General features: G+C 51.2%; 2 protein-coding genes across 2 annotated transcripts in view; one reads left to right on the top strand and one right to left on the bottom strand.

The window, feature by feature from the left end:
• The window catches only part of CAPN7 (calpain 7), a 51,191-nt gene extending 50,963 nt beyond the window's left edge, over positions 1–228 (top strand). The window contains 1 exon segment of the mRNA NM_001097443.1: positions 26–228. Coding sequence (NP_001090912.1) covers positions 26–170 — 145 coding nt within the window. The 3' untranslated portion in view covers positions 171–228.
• SH3BP5 (SH3 domain binding protein 5) overlaps positions 935–16,327 on the bottom strand; it is an 81,320-nt gene continuing 65,927 nt past the window's right edge. The window contains exons 5-9 of the mRNA XM_003132063.5: positions 7,778–7,908; positions 6,555–6,597; positions 5,652–5,871; positions 3,808–4,068; positions 935–3,459 (exon numbers count right to left, since the gene is read on the bottom strand). Coding sequence (XP_003132111.3) covers positions 3,251–3,459; positions 3,808–4,068; positions 5,652–5,871; positions 6,555–6,597; positions 7,778–7,908 — 864 coding nt within the window. The 3' untranslated portion in view covers positions 935–3,250. The remainder of the gene's footprint in view (positions 3,460–3,807; positions 4,069–5,651; positions 5,872–6,554; positions 6,598–7,777; positions 7,909–16,327) is intronic.

The following is a 16,327-nucleotide window of genomic DNA, read 5'->3' on the forward strand; positions in this document are numbered from 1 at the left end:
TTGTTCTGATTTTCCCTGAACACAGGTGTGGCTTTTGCTACCTGGAGCTGGAGAGCATCCCAGCTGGGATCTACAACATCATTCCCAGCACTTTTTTACCTAAACAAGAAGGACCCTTTTTCTTGGACTTTAATAGTGTTATCCCCATCAAGACAACACAACTGCAGTGATGAAGGAATCAGAGCAGTTGCTGAATTTTAAACTTGCCAAACATCAATCCTTCAAATGAGGACGCACACCTCTGGGACACTGAACAGTCAGAACAGGATGAAATCTCTCAAAATGTTCCTGTGGAATCTGGTGCTGAAATCAGGGTGTTTGGTGAGAACGGAGTGTAGTCACAGTTACCTGCAGTCACTTAGAAGTATCATTTATGCGGTTTTGTGTATACATGGAGTGGGCTTGCATTTAGGGCCACATTGTATAAAAAAATGGAGGCGATTAAAGATTAGACTCAGTCATGCACTGAGCTAGATGCCCTTGTGAAGAGGGAACTGAGACCAGACGAGGAGAGTGAGGGATGTAGCTCATTTGAGTGGAACAGGAGGCCAGGACTATAGTCTGAGATAGTTACACAATGTTCGTGTTTCGGGCAGGGCATGTTTAAAGGTGAGCCTGCTTGTGTTGTGGCTCTACTGTACACCCTGGGCATCTGGTCGCCAAACAAACCGTGTTCTTAACCAGAAGATTTTAATCCTGCACTATTTATGACTTTAAATGTTTATTGTTGCCCAGAGGTTATGAGGAATAAAGCTTTAAGAAAAAATACTAATTTAGCATGAAGAGGTTCATGCTCAGAGTAAAGGTTGTTGAAGTTGGCGCCCTGTCTCCCATTGAATCATGTAGAGAGAACTGAAGTGATTCATCAGTGCAGTTTTTACTTATCAGGTTGATGAAAGTAGTAGTCTGAGACATTGAAGACATTACAATTAAGTTTTTATAGTCTTTCTTTAATAGTTCTGTAGTTCAGTGCTCTTACGGTAACAGCACTTGAAAGAAAATACAATTGAGAATTTAATATATGGCGAGTGGGTTGCATTGGGAAAAAAAATGCCAAGATACTGTCATGTGTAAATTCCCAGTTGTTTACATAAAAATTCATCAGAGTAGAATGATGCTTAATATTTTAAAGATCTAAAAATGATTTCAGTGGCGTTTTTCATCATCTCTATTAAAAACTCCTTATTTTGTATTTCTATTACCTTTCATTGAAATAAAATGTTTGTTTATACTTACGGAAATTGCATAGTTTAACCTAGAGAAATTATTAAAGGACTTCCTTTGGTACATTCCATCTAAAGAGAAGTTATTACTGCAGGAAAATTCACATGTTCATGAAAAAAAAAAGGCTTCTTTTACATTCAGGGTGGTGTTAGATTGTTGCACTAATGAAATTTCACTTTGGTAAATATTTTTGGTGCTTTCACTTTTAGCATATTTTAGTGGATTTTCTGTGATTTTTCAAAAGAAAAGTCTAAAGCATAAGTATATTTATTATAACTATGACTTGAACCTTTTGTGTCAAAAGATCTTATATAGAATGCAAACTAAGACCTAACTCCTGCCCTCAAAAATCCAATGGAGACTTATATAAACAGTTTACTGTACTGTATGTAATGCTGACTTTTGTAACAGCTCTAAGTAGAGCCTACAACGTACGAGGAAGGGAAAGATTCATTTCGGCTGGACCAGTACAGAAAGAGTAGAATCAGCTGGGGAGCTTCTCAAAGTCCAGTGCCCAAGTGTATTGGAGTCACTTACTCAGCCTCTAGGGCTGAGGCCTAGGAGACTCAGAGGCCTCCAGCTTGAGCACCTCATCTTTGCTTTCCTGTCAGTGCATCTCCGCATTACTCGGCTTTAGTAGTGAAGTGGAATTCTAGTTCAAACCTGGTAATCAGGGCTTAAGTTATTAGGATCCAGGACCCTAAGTGAATAAAAGAACAAATGGCCATTGCATTCCATGCTCTTCATTATGGCAAGAAGGTTGCCTAGGAACAGAAGATTTAGGCAACATCAGGATTTCTGATGGAAGTCAAAGAAAGTTAGACATTTTCTTAAGCCATTTTTATTACACTCAAGGTATTAAGACAAGTACAAAATAACCTCATAATTAGGATACTGTATCAATCATTAAAAAAGGAGAAAACACGATAGTATGAAGAGATTTACAAATGACAGATATATAAGCTGACAGAATTAATGGACAACTTGAATGGGGTTGCTTTTTTTTCTTTTAAAAATCGAAGTTTTAACAGAAAAGGACAAATGAAATACAAAGCTCTAAATGCATGTAACCATGAAAACAAGAACAGCAGTCACATAACATACTATTAGCATAACAGACGCCACTGCTTCTATTTAACAGCCTTTGCCAACACATGCCTACTCCCTTTCCTAGCTGGAAGGAACAGTTTCCTCTAAGAAATACTAGTGCATCATAATTTATTGTTAAAGTTACAACCTATGGAGAAATTAACACCTTGTCGATCTAGAACACTGGCAACCATTCCTCACATGCAACTTCTCTTAGAATAAGTCCCCTTGGCTGATGGGATGAGGTTTATGCTACAGAACCTTCTCCCCAACAGCCACGAACCCCCTTCTGTGACAGGCCCCTGCTGCCCTTGTCCCCCTCCCCAGACCAGCATTCACCTTTCCCACCCCCAAAAAGTGCAGCTCATGGTAAGCTTATATAGAAAATGATTTTAATGGGTGTCCCACCAAATATACTCTTCTAAAATCCCCCTCCATAAATCAGAGATAATGAACATGAACTGTGTTCTCGGATTTTTTTTTTTTTTTTTTGGAAAGCTTTCACTGGGTCAAAAAGGTGTTGAGTTTTGTCTCATGTATTTTTTTCCTTTAGATCCCAAGGGATCTAAAGGAGAAAACAGGTCATTTTCCCAGATGACCCTGGCCGGGCTCGGTTTCCCATCCCCTTTCCTGACTCGGGGTCTTTCCCAGGGACCAGTTATTGCTTCCATGACACGGTGACAAGGAACGTCCTACAAAGGCTGTGGGCCTGCTCACAGCCCACCTGCAACGACACCTCTGCGCTGAAAAACGCTCCAGCCCAAGAGCTGTCACCCAGAAGAAACATCTTCTGCCCTCAAGGTCACTGAAACGTTCTTAGTGCAGTTTAGAGGAAATGCTAGGATTTGGCATACATCAAAGGATTATTGGCACAACGCTCTCCGTACAGTTTCGTGTATAAATATCGCTGTGTGCTTAGGCCAGAGCCACGGCTGGATCAGCCGACCTGCACCATGCTCATGTCCACGAGGACCTCGTCTCTGCCCTTGGAGCCCTGCAGGGACAGCTGCCGCATCCTGTCCTCCAAGGCCCGGGCCTCGGACGGGCCACTCGGGCTCTTGCCGTTGTCACCGCCGCTGCTGCCGAGACCCCGATGACTGCCGGCTTTGTCACTCGTTTTATTTTCTGCCCCTTCTGCCCTGTCTCCTGTAGAAACGTAAAGATCAAGGCGTGAGTACCAAGCCCGTCAGCCGGCTCAACCCAGACTCTCCCAGTGCTGCTCCACCGAGCCTGTCACAGAAGCCCCTCCATCGCGTTAACGTCTCACTGCCTGTGTTTCTCGAGAAACTCCGTATATCCCTCATCTTTAGAGATGAAATCTGTCACACCCCTGTGACAGCTGGGAAACAGACCTCTCTAGCAGGTGCTTGTCAAGAGGACTATTGTGATGAGAGGCAGAAGGACGCTGATCCTGGTCAGGCACGGAGCTGGGAACCATCTCTGTCCCCACCCCAGCACGTCCCCAGCACCCCGGCATCCAGGACGGGCACTCACCTCGCTCCACCTCGCACTCAGGAGAGGAGGCCCCACTGCACTCGCTGCGAGGTCCCAGCACCGGGAACATCATCCCGAACTCCGACAGGGACACAGGGCTGGGCAGGTCCAGGCTGCCCGGCCTCACGGCCACAGGGCACCGGTCAGGCACCTCGGACGGACTTGTGGGTCCTGAGCTGAAGCTGGACACAGACTGGGTTTCCGAGTCATCTTCAGACACGAAGGTGCTGCAGTTGTCATCTTCGAAGGCCTCGGAGGCCACTAGGATGAGAGGGGACAGTCGTCACACAGGTCTGAAGGACAGCAGCCCGGCCCCTACACACCTCCAGATGTGTCCACTGCTGGAGGAGCTGGGCAGGGGCTGGGAACTGCAGGACCCGGCCACTGTGGGCACCTGATGAAAGGGACGTGGCTCGCCTGTACTCGAGTGGCCAGGCTCTGGAGCACCCTGAAGAGAAGCCGCTGGGCCCCGTGGCTGGTCAGTATCCTTCCCGTCACTTTACAGCCCCTGCCTTGGAAGTCACCGTCACCAGACCCTGCCTCATGATGGAAGGTGAATTCAGCCAAAGATACGGGGCTTTTCTTCACCCCAGTCCCCAAGATAGATCCCCAAGAGCACAGGAAGAGGGCTGGCCTGCCCAATGCATCCTAAACAAAGCCAGCCAGACTTGAGGAATCTTCCTCCGTTCTGTGGGAGCAGCAGGAGCTGCTGGACGAGACAGCTCTGTGCGGAATGTCTGCTGGGACCTCTGTCTCCCTCCAAGTAACTTGTGATCCCATAAAAGACATGCTTAGAGCCCACAGAGATCACCATTTGCCACAAAACAAAAACAAAAACAAGCCCACAATACCTTTATGTTGCTCTGTAGCTTGTGCCTTACTCGTTTTGTGGACCAGAATAAGCAAGGCCCAGAGATTCTGGTGGTTTAAAAGCTGCCTCGGCCTTAAACTATTTACTCCTCAGCCCACATGCCATCCCACGCCCTTGTCCTCCTCCCTCAGCTTTAAAAACGACCTGTGGCATCCCATGGAGGACTGGCGCCCATGAGAAGGACTGTGATGCTGGGCACAGACAGTGGGCTCAGATCTGAGAGCAAATCCTTTCTCCGCTATATGCTCTGTAGCCTCAGTCAAGTTACTGAACCTCTCTCAGGTTCATGTTCCTCTCCTCACAGGTTTACGAGATGGTGAGCACTAATGTGCTCACATCACTGATGCTCAAATTATAATTCCTTCTTTTACCTGGGGCCTGACGCGTGAACATCTGTTGGCTGAATTAAAGCCCACCTGAGGAAGGTGGCAAGAGCCATCACTCCACAGAAGGGGCAAAAAAAGGTCCCGGAGGCGGCACTGGGGGAGGGAGCGGGGGTTCTGGATTGACATAGGGGGAGCCGAAGCAACTCTCTGAGTCAGTTTCCCAGGGGTGGCCAGACACCACATGCATTGTCCATTGGGGGCTGGCACTCCTTCAATTAAACCTGACCACTGCTCTACACAGTGGACATCAGGGACTATCATGTGCCCTGCTTTACTGGGGAAGAAAGAGATAGAAGTTACATGCTTGCCCGCATCACGTACTAGTCATGGTGCAAAGGCCAGGACTCGAATCAAATCGGATTCCAAAGTCCCTATTCCAGACAACTCTTCATCCCTGCAGGACTTCTCAGAGCCTGGAATGCCCTCATATTACTTGGGGATGAGAGTGTGACATTTTCCAAACATGACCACAGAATCCTGATTCTGCAGATACACAGCAGCATCTTGGTGACTAGTGTCCCAAAACAGGGTGGGAAGGGGGTGGGGGAGAGAAGAGCAGGAGCAGGCCACATGCACCCCCAACTCACCAGAAACAGCATCGGGCTCGGGCTTGCCCCCTGACAGGTCCTCAGTGGCTGTGCTGCCCCCCTCAGCGCCGACGCCACGGCCGCGGGGCCCCATGGCACTGGAGCGCCGCCGCTCATGGATCTCATCCGAGATGGTCTCCAGGTTCCTCAGGGCCGTCTTGTACTCGCCCTTCGCCAGGGCCAGCTTGGCCTGCAGCTCATCCACTGTCTTCTTCAGCTGCTGCTCAGAGAGAGCAGGAGGCTCAGTGAGCGAGGCTGCCGGTCCATCCACCCACCCCCACCCTCTGCCTCAGGATGCTCTTGAGTGACTGACAGGTTCAAACACGCGCGCCTATCACTCCACTCTCAAGACCCCTTCCCATCAGATACAAGAGCAGCCACCACCCACCAGCTCCCAGCCTGGTGACAACTTTAAGTAGGTCACCCAGAAACCACTACTGGGAATAAACCCATCAGGGCGTCAGGGACCCACAGAAGTCCCACATTCCAGCCACCAGATCTAGGAGCTGTGGTTCTCACACCTGAGCTGTATCAGAACCCCCCTGGGTTGGGGGGGGCAAGGGGGGGTGCCAAAACCCAGAAGGCTGGGCCCCACCTGCAGAGCCTCTGTTTAGTGGGTCTGGGGAGGGTCTGGAACATGCATGGCCCACAAGTTCCTGTGCAGATGCTGCCGGTGCTGGGGGTGCACTGGGAACCACGGACCGAGCTCAAGACGGAAAGTGACTGCATGCAGATTCAGAGAGTGTCAGAGACCACTGAGGAGGCAACAAGACCCTTCAGACACCTACAGGATGTCTCCTCACTCCCCCCCGGCAACAGTGAGGCTGTCTGAAAGCCCACTACAGAAAGGGGGCATTGCGTGCAAAAAACTCTGATCCGCTACAAAGCCAAGGCCAGACATACCTCAAGTTGCAGGTAGTACTTCGATTTGAGTTCAAAATAAGGCCTGTAGAAGACAGGAAGAAAACATGTAAGAGCACGATAACACAGTGACCCCAATCAACCCCCTGGGTTATCTGGGAGGCAGTGGCTCAGCTGGCAGGGTCATCCTCCAGCTTCTACTCAGCTTGACGAGCCATGAGATGAGGAGGTTGCTCCCAGTTCCTGGGCCTGATGGATACAGACGCTCACCCAGGGCCGAGCCAGAAGGCCCACCTCAAGATGTGGGAAACCCATAAAGGTGTACACATACCCCAGGGCCCCACACCCTGGCTCACTGTCCCCTCGGGAGGCTATGCCCGGCAGCTAAGGTGGCCTGACCTCCTCTTCTAGGAATGAACAGCAGATAGGCCGGGAAGGAGCCACCTCAATGCACACCTAGCTCTGCCAAGCTCACTCAGGGAAGAGAGAGGACTGGACTCCCTCGCTGAGCACACCGGGGCCATTGCAAGGACCGGAGCTCAGGCTGGCCTCTGGGCCTCTGTGCAGGATGGGAGGGATTGCAGACCCAGCCAGGTCATGGGCAAGACAGAGGACAAGAAAGGCCAACACTCTACTTGGTCCCCTGGGTTCTAGGTCAGCGGGAAGATGCTGGCTTTTTTCAGGAACTTGGGTGTTGCAGCTTTAGGAGTAGACAGTGCTCTATTCTTGAGCTCTTCCCCCTCCATGAAGCTGGGGTCTGTCTCTGGCTGTGAGGCCTAGGTCCTGTCTCTGCTTGGAGGCCCCGCAATTTTGAGTGAAGCAGGCGCCTGTCCCTAAGACCACTATCATATAAAAATACACAGGAGCTGGAGGAAAAACTCCATGGAAACCAGTTTTGCGCCACTTCCCCAGCTTTTGGTCTGTGAAGGATGTGTATTATGTATACAGCTTACCCCATCCTGCTGACAGGTAAACTGAGGGGCAGGCTAAGGGCACAAACTGAGTTTCCCAAAGCCCAGCCCCAGCCCATGAGCCAATTAAGAGTTTGCTTTTGAAATTCCTTTTTCTGTGCCTCCCAGGTGGGTCATACCTGGAGCAGCCCCACCCTGGGAGGTGGTTACAGAGGACTTGGGGGCGGGGGAGAGGCAGAGGAAGCCTGGGCAAGGGGCTCAGGTGGGCCAGCCCAAGTGCACTGTATAGAAACGGTTGAGAAGATGCAAAGAGGAATGAGCACACAGCCCAGGGACCCCACGGCCCAGGCTCACTTGGACTTGCTGATGGCTCTCTTGAGTTTCTTCTCCAGCTGCCGCATGCGGCCCATGGCTGCGTTGTACCTGGCCGCTGTCTCCTTGTGCACCAGCTCACTCCTCGTCTTGGTCTGCTCCGCCTCCATGACCTTCAAATGACAGCAGAGGTCAGCCTGGCCAAACCCAGAACAGCCCCTCATTGGCTAATTAAGTCATTTTTTAAAAATTAGGAGTATGGTGCGTTCTCGTCATGGCGCAGTGGAAAGGAATCTGACTAGGAACCATGAGGTTGAGGGTTCGATCCCTGGCCTTGCTCAGCGGGTTAAGGATCTAGTGTTGCCATGACTGTGGTGTAGATCGCAGACGCAGCTCGGATCTGGCATTGCTGTGGCTCTGGCAAAGGCCGGCAGCTGTAGTTCCGATTCAACCTCTCACCTGGGAACCTCCATATGCCACAGAAGTGGCTCTAAAAAGAAAAAAAAGAAAGAAAGAAAAAGAAAAAAAAATTAGGGGTATGGGATTAACAGATACACACTACTATATGTCAATTAGATAACCAACAAGGACTTGGTGTATAGCACAGGGAACTTTAGTCAATATCTTGTAATAACCTATAAAGAAAAAGAATCTGGAGAAGAATATATGTTTGCATGTGTCTAACTGAATCACTTTGTTGTACACCAGAAACTAACTCATTGTAAATAAACTCCACTTCAATTGAAATTTAAATATATAAAAACTAAATAATAACAAATTAGTTATGGAAATTAGTGGGCAGCCTAAGATCAAACAAACTCCCAAAGAAAATAGGATGACTTTCCCTATTCACCTACTCTGGAAAAGGAAAAGTCATGTCAGGTTAGGTTAAATAGCCAAATTGGCTGAGCAGAAAAAAAAGAGAAGGGAAAACAATGATCAGAGAAACACAGGAAATATTTTCTGATTCAGTCCATGCCCACTTCCTCCGAGCAGTCATTATGGGCATCTCTTGCTCCTGCCCTGGGGCATGGCAGGCAGGTGGCAGCAACGGGAACTCAGACCACAGAGACCCTATAAAACCAGGAGCCCTACAAAACCAAGCATATGCGCACACATCAGGACAGCAAGGCAAGGGTGACCTCAGCTGTTTGGCCCCTTCCCAAATACCCTGAATTGGCTGGTATGCACACAAGAATCCAAGATCCAGAAGGGTCAAACTGAACAGGTTTTGATGTTCACAAAAATTTATGAGCCGGAGACGCATCAGTGTTCTGGTGGGAATTTTTTTTTTTTTCTTTTTTTAGGTCTGCACCTGCGACATACGAAAGTTCCCAGGCTAGGGGTAAAATTGGAGCTGCAGCTGCTGGCCTACACCACAGCCGCAGCAATGCGGGATCCGAGCTGCATCTGCAACCTATGCCACAGCTCATGGCAACGCCAGAACCTTAAGCCCGCTGAGCAAGGCCAGGGATCAAACTCACATCCTCATGGGTACTAGTCAGGTTCATTACCACCGAGCCACAAAGGGAACTCCAGGGATACTTTTTAAATGAGTTAAAAAGCCAGTAATCAAGGGCTCTCCAAGGAAATAAATAAATAGTTCCTTGGTAGCTCACTGGGTTAAGGATCTGGTGTTGTCACTGTTGTGGCTTGGGTCACAGCTGTGGCGTGGGTTTGATTCCTGGCCCAGGAACTTCCACATGCTGTGGGCACTGCCAAAAAAGGGGGGCTCTCCATGGCCCCAAACCAAGCAGCTCAAAGGCATGCATGTGGGCCAGGTAAGCAGCTCTCAACTTCCTTCTCATCTTCTATTTAAAACTCACCCAAGTGTTACAAGACAAACTGGAGGAAAAGAAGCAAAGTGGGTCTAGAGGGCCATGCTTCATTTTATCTGAAGAGCAGCAGAGAGGAGCCCAGAGGATCCTCAGCCCACTATCCAGCAGGACAGTTTCAGGAAGACACCACCCAGGAGGTGGCCAGCGTTCTATCACCCCCTCTAGGTAACAGCCACAGTCAGCCCATAAGTAGTTTACTTATGTACTTTTTTTGGTCTTTTTTATTTTTTAGGGCCGCCCCTGGAAGTTCCCAGGCTAGGAGCCTATGCCACAGCTCGTGGCAACAACAGATCCTTAACCTACTGCACAAGGCCAGGAATCGAACGTGCATCTAGTCAGATTTGTTACCACTAAGCCACAATGGGAATTCCTACTTATGCACTTATAATAAGGGTTGAAGTGTCAGGAAAAATTCTGAAAGACTTTAATACAAGCATAAAAATGACAGGGTGTCCTATTTAATGCCCTCTTCAGGTTATCTCTGGCTTTCACTGTCTTGGAGTTATTTTGCCATCCTGTAAGTTGTAGGAAATTGATAGTAAGATAAATGATTCTTATCCTTACAAATGAAGGTAAAGCGTGTCCAGTGGAGATGCATTTGATTATTGACTACTGTGTAAATATTGACCAACTCTCTGTTTGTAAATTCATTTCAGCACTCCTAGCCTTCTGTATGAATGAGTGTGTGTGTGTGTGTGTGTGTGTGTGTGTGTGTGTTTTTTAAATTCTCCTTTACAAGAGCTATTTACAACATCTTAGTTCTGTTCTTAATTAATAAGTTAAGTAAAATCTCACCGGGGAACATTTTATATTTATCAGAATTAAACCTTCACCTTCTTTAAAATACACATCTTTAGGAGTTCCCGTCGTGGCGCAGTGGTTAACGAATCCGACTAGGAACCATGAGGTTGCGGGTTCGGTCCCTGCCCTTGCTCAGCGGGTTAAGGATCCGGCGTTGCCGTGAGCTGTGGTGTAGGTTGCAGACGCGGCTTGGATCTCGCGTTGCTGTGGCTCTGGCGTAGGCCAGCAGCTACAGCTCCGATTCGACCCCTAGCCTGGGAACCTCCATATGCCGAGGGAGCGGCCCAAGAAATGGCAAAAAGACAAAAAAAAAAAAAAAAAAAAACCACACATCTTTAAACAATGGTTTTAATGTCTGAGACACTTATGTGTGTGTGTGTGTGTCTTTGAGGGTGGCACTCACGGCATATGGAAGTTCCCAGGCTAGGGGTCGAATTGAAGCTACAGCTGCCGGCCTACACCACAGCCACAGCAACACGGGATCCGAGCCATGTCTGTGACCTACACCACAGCTCAGGGCAATGCTGGATCCTTAACCCACGGAGTGAGGCCAGGGATAGAACCCGAGTCCTCGTGGATGCTAGACAGGTTTGCTAACTGCTGAACCACAAAGGGAACTACCAGCAGTAACTCTTTAGTCTTAAGTCTTAGCTTTAAGCATTTACTGGTGTATCCTTTCTCAACATTCAAAACCCAGGCATGTCAGACAGATGAATGAAGACCACGTATTGTGGCGATTTGTTTCACTACAAGAGGATTCCATGCAAGGTTCCCCTTTAAGGAGCTGAAAACATTTTAAATAGATGATCTACGAAAGCTGTGATTTGAGGCCTGTGGTACAGAGCGTCCCCAGCAAGAAGCAAGGTTCTTGCTGGCTGCACACAGGCCCTCGTGCTTTCTTGGCTCCTAGTGTGCAAAACGCAGCACAGGCATTCTAAAATTAAACACTCAGAAGGCTCCAAGCCTTTAGCAATACTGCCAGTGCAGAATGAGGCAGCAGTGTCCCCCGCCTCACCCCTACCAGGCCACAGTGACCATCTCCTGTCCCAAATCCCCGACCCCACATGCAACTCCCAATCTTGGAGAAGCGCCCTGACTCCACTTCCGGCCCCCAAGGGGAAAGTCACAAGCAGATGCCTCAGTTATGTCTCCTAGGTAACCAAGCAGCCCCTGGATCTGAAGCTTGGAATCAGGCATGAACTTTGTGCCCCAAAGGAGGAAAGAAAGGTGGGGGGTAAGGGTAGGGGGTGGCATGGGGAGTCTCTGCCCAGAAGGTGGAAGCCACAAAAGGAAGCACAATGCAGATGTCTCTGCAGGCCTCCAAGCGGCCAGAATGCAAGTGCTGCCCAACTCCAAGGCACCAGGCCAGGGGTGGGGCCATTTTGCCTGGACTCCAGGCCCCTGTGCCCACCTCTGCACCATGCTCTCCAGTTTCCCACCAGCATATTCAACTCCGAGCCTCGCGTACTGATTAAGCACCTACTCTGGGCACAGAATGCACTAGAGACTAAACCCCAGGCCACAAGCTTCATGGTACAGATGCCCAGCAGCACCGCATCACTCAGGCAGCTAAGATCCAGGCTGCTGGGCCCAAGGTGGCCTGGGGGGGTGGCTTGGCAGCAGAGGTGGCACTGGGGGACTTGGTGTGAGGTCCTGGGGGAAAGGGCTGGGGGGCTTGGCCCAGCCACGTGTCCACTCTGTATGGGGATCCAGACGGGAGCAACACTGGGCTTCCTGCATCCTTCTCCACAGCTGGCAGGCACCTGGAGGAATCACTGTCCTGCACAACAGTCCTGGCCTCGCTCTTCCCAAAGAGGACTGGGTGCCAGGGAGGACCCACGAGCTCCATGCTGACCTCTGGGTGCCTCGTTCCTGGGGTTCCCCAAACGGCAGACTTGTACTCCAGCCCGTCGTTATTAGCCTCAAATGCCCAAGACCTGACCACCTGCTGCTGCCCAGTGGGAAGGTCTGAGGCCCTGGGTTTGAGGCCCGAGTGGCCAGAACAACACAGCACCATGCCCCAGGCAGGCAGTGTGCAGCGGGCCCTGTAAAGAGCATGTGGGCCAGCCGCTGCTGGTGCTTATACTCTGAAGAGCCACAGGCCTCCTCCTAGGTCAGCAGGACAGACAGAATGGGGGTCCAACACTGCTGACTGGCCCCCTCCTGGGAGCCACAGGGCAGCCCAGGCCCTCTGCTCACAGCCACACACACAAGACACTCCAACAGACACTTCCTGCCAGGATGCCAATGCGCAGGCCAGCCAGGGCGTGCCAGCCAGGCTGGGTGTCCTGCCAGCAGAAGGACCTCGACTGACCAGGAGATGTCCAGCCAGCACAGCTGCTCTGCCTCACCTTAAGCTCTCCCAGCCTCTCTCCCAACCCTGAGGCCTCCACCCTCATCCCCAATATCTCAGAGCCAGAAGCAGGGTCCTCTGCTCCCGGGAAGGCAGTGTCATGGCCTCCTTAGATTCTCGGCCCATTCAGGCTGCTTTCAGATTCTTCCTGCAGCCCTGGGCACACGGGGCCTGCGAAGGTAGCTTCTCACGGCTGCAAGGGATGGGTGGTCCATGCCCACCAGCACAGGAAACCTGGCCTGACGACTTGTGTGCATCCCAGGGCTCAGATCCAAGCCCCAGGCAGCCCCTTGTGGGGCCCAGAGAAGAGGCTGACTCCGTGTCCTTTCCTCGCTAGCAGCTGCTGGTTCCTAACAGTTCGAGCCTCCCCACCTCCAGGCTACATCATCTTCCTCTCTGCAGTCTCTCTGCGCAGACACCAGAAAAGCCAGCTTCTCCCTCCCAGGATGCCAGGGCTCTGCTCTCCCTCCCAGAGGGTGAAAAGCTATCACCTCCCTACAATGGCTGCTTTGCGGACAAACCAGGTGAAGCTGGAGGGGTGGCCTCTGCCGCCTAAAGTGCACGTGGGAGCAGCAGGGACTCCTCACCCCCCGGGAGGCCACTCCAGTGCCCCCCAAAGCCCTGCTGACCCCAGCACTGAGTGAAGAACTGTTCCTCTGTACCTTCCTGGGGCCTCCATGCAGCCTAACCACAACCCAGGGCTCTGGCATCTTTTTATGGTCTTGAGTGTGTCAACTTCAGCCTGGGTCCAAGAGGGGCTGTCACCCCAAGTCTGAGGGAACAGAACTCAGGCCTCAGGCAAAGAACCTGGAGACCCCAGAGCTCTTGCACTGTGCCTGGGTGGGGGTCATGAAGCTCAAAGCTCGGCCACTTCCTCAAGACAGCGTGTGCCTTTCCGAGCTCTGCATCTTTCTCAGACCCTCACATGGCACTTGCTTTAGGAGAAGAGGGTGAGTTGAAGCGTCTTTCACCTGGAGGAACAGGCTTCCTGGAGGATCCAGAGGTCAGCTGAGGCCGTGTTCTAGACCTTACACTGTCTTCAGCTACCAGCATTCAGGCAGCTGAATGTGCCAGGCCCACCAGCCCCGGGAACTGCTCAATCAGAGGGTGGTTCACAGCAAAGCCACACAGGGGCATCTGTACCCCCATCACATCCAGAGAGCATGCCCCCTCTAGGCTGGGTTTCTCAATGACACAGGGATGTGGCCGAGGACAGCTCTGCCACTGGCTCTCTCTCATGCTGTTTCTCCTTCTCCTTCATCAGGTCAAGGAGCAGCATCTCGGGTCCATGAAATTGGGAAGAGGAACAGCAGCTCCAAGGTGGAAATCCTGGCCTGTGACCCAGAAAACCTGCTCATCTGCAATGGTCACCCCCCACGAGCAAGAAACCTTCGGTGGCCTCAGTGAAGGCACACCTCAGATGCCCCTCAGGAGCCCCACATAACATCAGGAGCCCAGGGCTGTCTTGTACAGTCACCTAAGTTGTGCACTGCACAACCCCAAGAAGCACCATTCCCAGTGACTGGTATGGATGGTGCTTCTGGAGTCTTGGGACGCAGAGGTCCTGAGGATATCTCTCCTTGACTGCCACTTACTATCCACTAGGGCCCCAGGACTTTAAAAGTAGAAGGGAAGAAAAGCAGAAACACATTCTTTTTTAAAGAACATTAAGTAATTTCTGAAATGATTTCTGACTGGCTGATTTGGATCTTGGTTGGGGTGGAAGGAGGGCAGGAAGAAAAAGCAGGCTTCAGCTTATTTCTTCGAAAGAGCTACTGTTTTTTTTCTTCCTTCTTTCCGTCTTCCTTTCCTTCTTTCTCTGTCCTTTTCACATGTCAGGCTTGTAGATTTCTAAGATTTCCCATCTCCCTTTGGTATTTCCCCAGTGGACCCAGGAAAGCTGTACCAGTCTGTGCTTGGCTCTCTAAGCATCCTGTCCACTAGGGGGCAGGAGTCCCCAGGCCATGCAAGCCTGGCCAGGAGCCTCGGGCTTCAGGAGAGGTGGGACAGGCAACAGAGACTTGACACCAAGTCTAAGTCTTTGTGTGTCAGGCATTCTATTTAAGGAATCACAAGGCCATCTTTAACTCTCAGGTCCCCAAGGGCTTGAGCCACTGTAGGTGACATTGAAAAGAGAGCCTCTGGCATCAACTCCTGACATTTCTTTTCTTTTCTGTCTTTTTAGGGCCGCACCTGCGGCACATAGAGGTTCCCAGGCTAGGGGTGGAATCGGAGCTGTAGCCACTGGCCTACCCCACAGTCACAGCACTGCCAGATCCGAGCCACATCTGCGACCTACACCACAGCTCACGGCAACACCGGATCCTTAACCCACTGAGTGAGGCCTATATCAAACCTGCGCTGCATCCCCATGGATACTAGTCAGATTCATTTCCACTGAGCCACAACGGGAACTCCAACTCCTGACATTTCTTTTTTTTTTTTTTCTTTTTTTGTCTTTTGTCCCCCTGGGGCCGCACCCATGGCACATGGAGGTCCCCAGGCCATGGGTCTAATCGGAGCTGTTGCCACCACAGCAACGCAGGATCCAAGCTGCCATCTACAACCCACACCACAGCAACGCCGGATCCCCAACCCACTGAACCACAACCTCATGGTTCCCAGTCAAATTTGTTTCTGCTGTACCGCGACGGGAACTCCAAACTCCTGACATTTCTACTCCAGCCCTGCAAGGCAGCCTCTTGGGGAGTCCAGACGAGGGTTACAGCCCCCACCCACTCCCTCACCCTCCATCCAAGGCCTCAGTTGGAGCTACAGAAGCCATGTGTCGCCTTGCCCCTCACCCCATTGCAACAAACACGGCGGGGGTGGGAGACAGGGTGTAAGGAGAAACAGGCTGCAGGAGAACGCCCAGGAGCCTACGAGGGACAGGAGAAGTGACATGTCCAGTTGCTCCAAGTGCTGTCCCCATCACTTCTGATCTGAGCTATGTGGCCAGGGGGCAGGTCTTGGGAGATTGTAAAGGGCCAGAAAATGCTGGCACCAAACACAGGCGTCAAAACCGGATGAAGATACAGCACAGCCCACTTTCCGTGCACACGCTGGCTCCCCAGATTCAGCCCAGCCCGAAGACCAGTCTGCGAACCCCCTTGGTTCTGGCTTTATCTACCAGGAACCCTACTTTTCACCAACAGCACACATGTGTGAGTCCAGGCCCAGCAAAGTAACCCAGGTCCTCCACCTGGCACTCTAAACCTGGCCAGTCCCCCAGGACTCGGAGGGGACCCTGGGGAATGACCTCGTCCCCCTGGGAAGCCTAATCCAGTCAGAACCATCAGGGGTGATCTGAACTAGACGCACCTCAAGTGATGGGGAAGGGGTACAGACACTGGGTGACTGTCATCGCCCACGACGGCTTAGTCCCAGGCCTGCAGAGACCCCGTGGAGATGACCACCTATGGTGTACAACATGCCTGGGAAGGCGTCTCTGCTCAGAGCAACCAGCAAGGAGTCGGGATCCATTGGGTACACCATAACCCACGGGTGTGGGCACCCCTGACACAGACACCCACCCAGCCTCCTGACCCCCACCCCTACGCCTGCGCAATGCATACGTGCACACGCTGGCACAAGCCCAGC

This window comes from Sus scrofa, chromosome 13 (genome assembly GCF_000003025.6).
Source record: "Sus scrofa isolate TJ Tabasco breed Duroc chromosome 13, Sscrofa11.1, whole genome shotgun sequence".
NCBI lineage: Eukaryota > Metazoa > Chordata > Mammalia > Artiodactyla > Suidae > Sus > Sus scrofa.